The 9,436-nt window shown below is 37.1% G+C and overlaps 1 protein-coding gene across 2 annotated transcripts; it reads left to right on the plus strand.

Annotated features, from left to right (window-relative positions):
* The first annotated feature begins 780 nt into the window (after nucleotides 1-780).
* LOC135619884 (lysine-specific demethylase JMJ30-like) lies at nucleotides 781-9,175 on the plus strand. Of its 2 annotated transcripts, none has more exons than XM_065122341.1 (6): nucleotides 781-1,342; nucleotides 2,020-2,229; nucleotides 3,301-3,432; nucleotides 3,511-3,654; nucleotides 7,123-7,215; nucleotides 8,811-9,175. In XM_065122341.1, the coding sequence occupies exons 1-6, from the start codon at nucleotides 851-853 to the stop codon at nucleotides 8,853-8,855; spliced, it is 1,116 nt and encodes a 371-aa protein (XP_064978413.1). In that variant the 5' UTR covers nucleotides 781-850; the 3' UTR covers nucleotides 8,856-9,175. The 2 variants fall into 2 exon arrangements, with proteins under 2 accessions (XP_064978413.1, XP_064978411.1); XM_065122339.1 differs by lacking the exon at nucleotides 8,811-9,175 and adding an exon at nucleotides 7,601-8,191 and having other exon boundaries at nucleotides 786-1,342.
* Nucleotides 9,176-9,436: the final 261 nt, after the last annotated feature.

A 9,436-nucleotide genomic window follows, 5' to 3' on the forward strand; every position in this document is an offset into this window, starting at 1 on the left:
ATCCTAGAAATGCCTCACCAGATGCAGCTGAGTAAGTTCATCATATGAAATATATCAATCTACTCTCATGTTACTGTAGCTGCTAGATGAACTCAGGAAATAAATGGTGGCACCATTGAAGATTGCACGGTTTACAGCCTGCCTCATTCCATTTGTTGGTTGCACAAAAAGCATTCAGAGATTAATTGTCAGAAGACAAACATCCATGCATTTTGTCATAACATAATAAAGCAGGGCAATAAAATTTAATTATGAAACAATGCAAGAGTACAGATTTGACCACTGTAGACATAAATAATGTCTTCATATCTTTCTATCATACCAACAAGCATTAAGAGATAAATGTCAGAAGACAAACATCCATGTCTTTTGTCATAACATAATAAAATTTAATTATGAAATGATGCAAGAGCACATATTTGACCACTGTAGAGATAAACAATGTCTTAATATCTTTCTATCAGACCAAAAAGGTCATTGAGATATTTTATATATATTTATAAAATACTTCTAAAATTGAATTTAGGAAAATTATTCAGTTTCTATGTGTATATATATCCCTCCCTGGGCAGTGGGCGGTGACCAGATCCCTCACCTCGGTCTGAGCGCCATAAGCGGGAGGAGATACTAGATAGATAAGATGGCCCACGTCCACCTTGATTGCTGTCTCGATTCCCTTCACGACCCGGTGAGCCCGACCGTGTCGACCTAACTTCACACTACTGCACATGACTTGTTGGTGCCGCGGCCTAATAGGAGGGTAAGAGGTGATGATAACTCGCTTCGGCGTTCTAAAATATCTGCCGCTGCGCTTTTTTTAGCTTTTCCGTCCACCTCTCGCGTCGTCTCCATGGGTGAAGAACCTGGCGGCGCCGCCCGCGGGTCGGAGAAGGCCGCGGAGACGGCGGTAGGGCTGGTCGACGAAGAGCGGCGGGCCGCTCTGCTGCGGCGCATAACGGAGGAGGGCGGTTTTGCATACGTGAGCTCCGCGGAGAAGGCGGCCGGCGGCGATCTCCGGGCAGCGGAGGCGGCGCGGGAGATGGCGTGGGAGCAGCTCCACTCCGGGCCCTGGCACGAAGTTGTCCCCGCGTGGCGGGAAGCCTACGCGATGGCGTGCCTCCACGTGGCGGAGCTCCGGGCCGGGGCCGGCGAACGGAAAGAAGCCCTACGGGCGCTTGACATGGGCCTAATCATGGGTGGGCCGCTACTCCGGCGTGACCTCGACGCGGCCGTGGAGAGGATCGCGGCCGGGAAGGGCGCCGAGAACGATGCGGCCGCAAACGTTGGGGATTGTGCCGACAAGTGGTGGGAGGGAATCTCTAAGAACCGAGACTTGGCAGAGGTTATGAGGCTCAGACTAACAGATAAAAATCAATCTTTTAAAATAGCGCAGAATTTTCCTGTCAATATAGTTCTAGTATTGAATCCATTTGATCTATGGGTATAATTCACTTAGTTATGTTTTGGTAGGATGTTATTTGGATAGTTTTCATACCTTTCTTTTCCGGATTTGATGTTTGGAATTGATTTTGGTGTTCATCGATTGCTTTCGACGTACAACTCCACTTTATACTGAATTAATCACAGTTATAGTTTCATTTCTCGTTCTTTCTGCGTCAACTTTTGGTTCTTTCTTGAGTACGTTATTCTTTTGTTTTCTTTGCTTTCTCAGTTTTACATCTTCCAAGTTTATTGACTTTTTCTTTTGGGGGTAATTTAGTCAAGACCTTATAGATCTTTCAATTTCTTTCGCTGGTTTGAAATGCTGAACGAAGATTGGCTTAAGTTGGTTTTCATAGTTAAATTTGAGTTTTAGACCATAAAGAATAGTGTTTTGTAAATTTTCATAAAAAATACGTATCTTTTCCTCGAAGAATACGAAATCATAAGTGCTATTGAATATGTTTGAGAAGTTGAATTGCTTTTGTGCATCTGTGAGTGGGTGCTTTGTTCAGTGATATTGCACATGGAAAACTATATAAATGAGCCATGCTATAATTTTGTGAACTTGTCTTGTAGGCACTTTCCATTCTGCCAAGCAGATCGCTATCCTGTAAGAAAGTCGAAAAGCAATCATCCCTTTCTTTGGAGACATTCATATATGATTACGTTTTACGTGATTCTCCAGTCATAATCAGTGGCTGCATTGATCATTGGCCAGCAATGACGAGGTGGAAAGACATTGAATACTTAAAGAGGGTAGCAGGAGATCGAACTGTTCCCATTGAGGTGAATAGTCTTTCTTTTTGTTGCTGAATTTATGCCATCATGACAGCAGTTTCCATATGAATGGTAGGCTTAATCCATCATTTGCATTGAAAAACTCTAGAGCCTAAGAGATGAACCAAACCAATGAACTTTTATATAGGGTCTCGGGTTGTTATTTCTGATTCATAAATAGCAGTGTGTTATTCTCCCTATATTTCAAGATATCCTTGATTTTTTTTTCTTTTCAAGCTTCTTTACTGTAATAAATTTAAGAATAGTTCTGTATAAATATGGCAATTACTACAGACAGTCAAACGTAATATCATATACTGTTGGAATTATGAGGTGGCTTGCTTTTTTACATACAAATGATAGCATGCATGCATGCGTTGCAGATTTGTTTTTAGTCTAAGTTTTGTGTTTGTCCTTGCGATCTAAACTGTGTTAATCTGTTCTAGCTCATTAATTTTATGCAACTATTTGTTTATAGTTGTTATCATATTGTTTTTCTCTGTTATTTTGAGCATGCAAATATCAGTCAGTCTTTCATTGGTTTCTAGAAATGAGCTTATGCAGTAACAAGTTGTACTTATGCTAATTAAAACTTAAATACTAATCATTCTTTTGCTTCAAACTTTTAAGTTTGTATGTCTTGCACTAAAGCATTTAATGGCAAACTTGTCATTTACATAATTTATTCTACTAATTATCCTCTTGCAATGATGATTGATGATTCATGTATTATACTAGCCAAAGAGCAGACGGGCCTGAGAAACCTTAATATATATGCATTAAGTCCACATCACTGCTTTTCCAACTTTGTTTTTTTATCACTATAATTTCTTTTGTCATTTGAAGAATTGGTACCTTTAATTTGATAGTGCCATTTACTTGATTCACATTGATATCAGCAGCTTCCACGTACATGCGTTCCTTTTCTTGATTACTCTAGCTCGGTCAGCTAAATTTTGTTCTGTTTGATAAATATAAATTTTCAAATATAAGAGTTGAAACTTCATCTCTCTTATGAGGAAAAAAGGGATATGTTGATCTTGAAAATGACTTCTTAACCTGAAGCTGATTCATGTTTAGGTTGGCAAAAACTATCTCTGCTCTGAGTGGAAGCAAGAGCTGATTACCTTCTCTCAGTTTCTTGAGAGGATTCAATCAACTAACTGCCCTGCCAACTTGCCATACCTAGCTCAGCATCCAGTGTTTGATCAGGTACCTCAACAATTTTCCAGTACTTTCTGCCATCAGACAAATGGTATGTGTCAATAACTGTTGCTAACAAACTGGTAGATTCGAGAGCTACGTGATGACATAATGATTCCAGATTACTGCTTTGCTGGTGGCGGCGAACTCCGGTCTCTTAATGCTTGGTTTGGTCCACTTGGTACAGTGACACCCTTGCACCATGATCCTCATCATAATCTTTTTGCTCAGGTACATTGAGATCACTTTATTTAAGTTAAATGCTAGCACATCAAATGCTCTATATGTACCTTGGTATTGCTAACTGCATGGTAAAGTGCAAATGACAAATTCACCCATAGTTAAAATACTACACAGGTTAGTATCATTATTTTATACTACAACAACAACAACAACAATAAACCTATAAGTCCCAACTATTTACGATCGGCTATACGGATCTTTTGTCGTCATTGAGATATGTAAAAAACCATATGTTTAATTAGGTTCAGAGTACTTAAATCTTTATTTATGGTTTCTATTAAAGTTTTTTTAGGCTTTCTTCTATCTCTACTCGTACCACTAATATTAATTATTTTACCTCTTCTAACTATCGCATTTGGAGGTCTCCTCAATTAAATGATTTTCTTTCATCTCATTCTCTATCAAAGTGATATCTAATTGTTCACGAATAAAGATATTTCTTTTCCTATCTTTCATAGTAACCCCACATATCCATCTCAATATTTTCATCTTGGCAATACAATTTTTTGTATATAGTTTTTCTTAACTACACAACACTTAGATCCATAAAGCACTGTTGGTCTCACAACAGTCTTATGAATATTTTCTTTTAATCTCAAAGGTTATCAGATGATCACACAACTCTTGATGTCCCTTGCCATTGTAACTATCCTGTTTTTACTCTGAATAATATCTTCATCGATCTCTTTATCTTGTTGAATAATTGATCCAAGATACTTAAAACTTTTATTTAGAGGGACTTATTGTCCATCCAATTTAACTATATCTTCTTATTTATTTCTAGAATCATTAAAATTATATTTTATATATTTTGTTTTAGTCCTACTTACTCAAGTTTATAATTAATTATACTTGAGATCTCATCAAGTAGGACAATATCATCAACAAATAACATATATCAAGGAGGTCTATTATGTAAGTGACTAGTAAGCTCATCCATTATCAATGTAGAAAGGTAAGGATTTAATGCCGATCCTTGATGTAATCTTATGCTAATAAAAAACTCACTAGACACACTCCCTATAGTTCTAACACTAATAACTCACTAGACACACTTCTGGGCGACCTCCTAGCTCATAGTTTACAATTTGGGCTACATAAGTGGTGAAGGTGCCTTGCGTCACTTTCGGATGACGACCTAGCTCTATATTGAAATCGATTAAGATCCATGTTCATAAGATCTGATATAATTTTACATTGGTTGTCAATGACCTAACGCAACTTTCCACCGTTTTCATTCGGGCTTGGGACCAGCATTGGCGGTGTTATAGAATCATTATTTTATATCTTCCTTTTTACTCCCCCCTGGTTGCTGCAAACACTTGACTGTTTGCGGGATTCAACACATCAGCAGTTGTGTCTGCCTAACATACAAAAAACCCTAGCTATGTCTGCCAGCCTTCTATGGTTGGTAAAGAGAGAAGTTGGATGGATTCAAGGATCTATTTCCCGAGAAAAAGGACTTTTTTTTTAACAGGATGCTTTATTTGCTTTCTGACACATAACTATACCTGGATTATATGGGTCGACCAAATTTATATAGTTGAACGGTTGGTTTGATGAAACCTGCTTGGTAATTTTCTATGCAGCAACCTTAGATTATATTTTTTGCACACTGCTATGAATTATAGATTTGCTTGTATAAATGCTTGCTAATTATTGTTAATAAAATCAATTTATTTATAACCCAAGAAAGAATATGAAGATATGCAAAGTGTAGACCTAGTATATGCACCATAATGAAAATAATGGTCTTACTTTGTGATAAATTAATGAATGCAACTTAGCCATTTTATGTGAGCAACAATCTTAGAATTTTTTGTGTTGCTATTAGATTAGATGTTCAGGTGACCTAACTTCAATAACTTAAGCTATTGTTTACTGTGTTCACGTTTTGGAATTCATCTTTATTATTTGTAGATCAATCAAGTGAATGTTAGTGATTTTTGTGGTGTAAAAAAGACCAATTACCATTTATGTCTGGAGAAAAAGAACTTGATACTGGAATAGGTAAACTGTGTCTAGAAACTGATTCGAGTTAGGCATCTCATTTGTTAATTTAGGTAGTATATAGATAGTTGGAGTATTAGTAATTGAGGGCAATTATCTAGCATGTAGGATACTAAACTAATAAATTTATTAATGAGCTTCAGGTCTTATGCTCTAGATATACATCTAGGCAAGGATTGTAATTTCGTACCGTACTGGAGTTTCGATCTTAGCTCGGAACGGTACGGTATAAGCGTATTGAGTGGTATGCTTCAGTGTACCACTCAGTATATATAATAATAATAATAATAATAATAAGGTTAAAAAATAATAATAAAGGTGATGTCTCGTTTCTTCTCCCCACGCGGGGAGAAGAAACCGAGGAGAAGAATAGGTATATATATATATATATATATATATATATATATATATATAATAATAATAATAATAATAATAATAATAATAATAATAATAATAATAATAATAATAATAATAATAAAGAAGGGCGACGTCGACGTCACCTCGTTTCTTCTCCCCATGTAGGGAGAAGAAACTGAGCGTTCTCCTCATGAAGCCTCGGTGACATCGTCGAGGCTTCTTCTCCCCGCGTGGATGAGAAGTTGCCAACGATGCCGAGGCCTTATCGCCTCATACGAGGAGGAGGCGATATCTCATCTGCGGTGCCTAGCGAGGGAAGGCGGTGACAGATAGGGATCGTCGAGGGTGAGCGGTGTTGAATCTTCAGGTTCTCCATTTTCTTCTCCCTCTTCTTCCTTCTCCCTCGACTAATACCAGCAGTGCTATAGTAAAAAATTATAAAATAGTTCGGTACACCCTGATGTACCGCTCGTTACATCGGTACCGTACCATACCGAGCCAACCTCGAAACACCGGTACGATATGATATTTCATACATTGTTCTTATATATCTTTTAATTGGAACAATCTAACATATACTGAATGTTGTTAGCTTATGCTCTTGTATGTTGGCATAAGAATTTAATCTTCATATGTTTTTAAATGGTTTAAACTCTTGTTAGCAATGGTTACTAAGTAATACCGTACCGTACTATTAGAGCCAGAAGAATTTCTTGTCTATGCCCATGGTTGCTATAATTTTCTTTGAACATATTGATTGCATCCAATTTTTTTAATTATTTTATCTGTTTCACCACTGGATGAGAATATTTCAAGCACAATGCGACATTTCTCTAGTTTTTTTTTGTTTGTGTAATTCATTCTTCCAGTAATTGTACTAAAAAAGCTTAGTTTATTTAAAAATTTTCTCTAATGATTGTAAGGAACAAGAAACTGTCGCCAAACAGAAATGAGCTTAACTTGTTAGAACTATCCATTCCACTAGCATACTAATTTCTATTTCACTCTTATGCTCCAACCAAGCAAGATCTTTTATCTTTGATATTAAGAGACTCAATTCGGCAATTTACTTGTTTTGTGCATTTGAAGGTTGTTGGCAGAAAATACATAAGACTTTATCCAGCTTCAGCATCAGAGAATTTGTATCCGCATGCGGAATCCATGCTTAGCAATTCCAGCCAGGTATGCAGTTTCTAGAGGCCTTGACACTGATCTGCATATGTAAATGGCATCGATAGTGGGCTTAACAAAATGGCCTGATATGGGAGTATGGATTTTTCCATGTTGCTTCTATAGACATTTTTGTATGGTACAACTAAGCATATATTCAAGACCCTGAGTATGTTTTGATAGTTATGCTCCAATGCTGGTTGTAGATGGTCCTTGATGATTAACAACATCAGAACCTTTCCATCAATGTGATGATTATTTTAAAAAAATCATTCCTATTTCATTAATGTTTATTATGTATTTGCCAAATACTTTATTGGATAATGTCAGACAGTATATACTGTTACCAGTTTCTGAAGTGTTCCAATTCTTGGTGTTCTTTTGGATCCGTCTGCAGGTTGACCTTGACAACATTGACTACCAAGAATTCCCAAAGGTGGAAGGTCTGGATTTCATTGATTGTGTCCTCGAGGAAGGTGAAATGCTTTACATTCCACCCAAATGGTGGCATTATGTGAGATCACTTTCGACAAGTTTCTCTGTCAGTTTTTGGTGGAGTGCAACAGCCAGCTCTCTCCAAGGCACATAGTACTAATCTTTGTTATTCCACAACCATTTATTGACTAGGGTGGGATGGTAGAGAATGATAGAAGCACAGGATGCATGCTCCTTCCCATTTAGATACACAAAAGGGCCCACTATTTGGGATCCACCATTACAGGATTTAGTGTTGCTAGTTATCGTAGGATGGAAGTCTTATAACAAACCAAAGCATATACTATCACATTTTTGTGGCATTGAAGTAGAACAGCATTGCTACTGTAACTGTTCTAAATCGGCAGTGATACAGGTTCCTTGTTCTTGTCTATTTGGTCATCATGTATCAACTGATCCACTTATACTAGGGGTTTCTTGTAATCTTTTTAACCATTCAACATGGTTCTACTCCGATTATTGTGATATGCAGACGAAACATGATTGATTGCTACTTTGGTAATTGTTTTTGGAGGTGCCTCATCTTTGGATGAATGTTAATAGTGAAATTAAAGGATGCAACCATTTGCTGAAATTTCTTTATGTGATACTTCCAATAGAATTTATTCCCACTTGCATGTTTAGTCTGAGAATCCAAAGTGGGATGTGTGCTTTGTAATAATTAGAATTACTTCCTATATGTAGGTGGAAAGAAGCAAAGTTAAGTAAAAAGTTAATAGTACCCAATCTGTAATTGGTTTTACATGATCTTGCCTGCATCACACATCACTTCCTGAGCAAAACATCAAATTTAGGAAATGAATAATTTTAATATTTTGCTAATTAGTCATAGATCAACATAATATTATGATGTCAAACTGTGTTACTGGAATGTTCCATCACATAGATTTGCAACCCAAGTTTGGAATGTGGTATAGCATCAAATGAATTGTGCAGGCACTTTGCACACCTCAACTTTCTTTAAACTTGCATTTTGGTATCAGTTCTTTTCTTATGTCTTGTTAATTGTAGGGCCTGGCAATATCTTGTTTTGTCCTTTGTTCTGTTTCAACTGCTAGAGTGTAAAGAGGATTAAACTTTTGACTTGAATTTGTCTGGCTTTATGAACTTAGATACCAGTCAATCCAGTGCAAAAGAATATTAGAAAAGGATCTTGATGGAAGGAGATGATGTCTGGAGTTGTGTGCAAAATGTTGACCATGCTTGGCATCTTGTCAGAGCCTTATATGTTCCTGTTGTGGAGGCTACTAGAAAGCTATAAAAGCATCCATTGAGTTGTATTGACTTGTACATAGGGAAAGAACAGAAGCAACAACAGCACAGGAATGTGAATTGATGGATTAGGATGAGAGGAAGGGAGAATATTTTTGCTGATATGTGTCATCTACCTCACACCAAACAGCTGTCCATTGGGATGTACACCAAAAGCTCTTCTCATTTCTCTCTAAATTTATTTTTAGCTACTACTTTTCTGCCACTTGAATTTACTAGATCTCCATTGTGCAATCCAGTTGGTTGGATGTGTTGCATCATAAAGATGGATGACGAGGGCTCCTGTAGTGAAATAATCAAAACTCACATGGGTTTGATGCTTGTTTCTGAAGAGAAGTGAGATGTGGGATTGGAAGAACTTTGACTTGGATGCTTGTTTCTAAAGAAACATGAACTGGGGGAGAGAAGAACTTGAGCTGTCTTGGCAGCAGAAAACAAGGGGTAAAGAGATTTCAGCACAATTTAA

The sequence above is a fragment of the Musa acuminata genome, chromosome BXJ2-8 (genome assembly GCF_036884655.1).
Source record: "Musa acuminata AAA Group cultivar baxijiao chromosome BXJ2-8, Cavendish_Baxijiao_AAA, whole genome shotgun sequence".
In the NCBI taxonomy this organism is placed as follows: Eukaryota; Viridiplantae; Streptophyta; class Magnoliopsida; order Zingiberales; family Musaceae; genus Musa; species Musa acuminata.

What these genes read in the sequence shown, in the direction of transcription:
- LOC135619884 (XM_065122339.1), top strand. Translation starts at nt 851, where the DNA reads ATGGGTGAAGAACCTGGCGGCGCCGCCCGCGGGTCGGAGAAGGCCGCG. An exon ending in ATCATAATCTTTTTGCTCAG is followed by an intron (nt 3,655 to 7,122) that starts GTACATTGAGAT and finishes GTGCATTTGAAG; the next exon opens with GTTGTTGGCAGAAAATACAT. An exon ending in TGCTTAGCAATTCCAGCCAG is followed by an intron (nt 7,216 to 7,600) that starts GTATGCAGTTTC and finishes ATCCGTCTGCAG; the next exon opens with GTTGACCTTGACAACATTGA.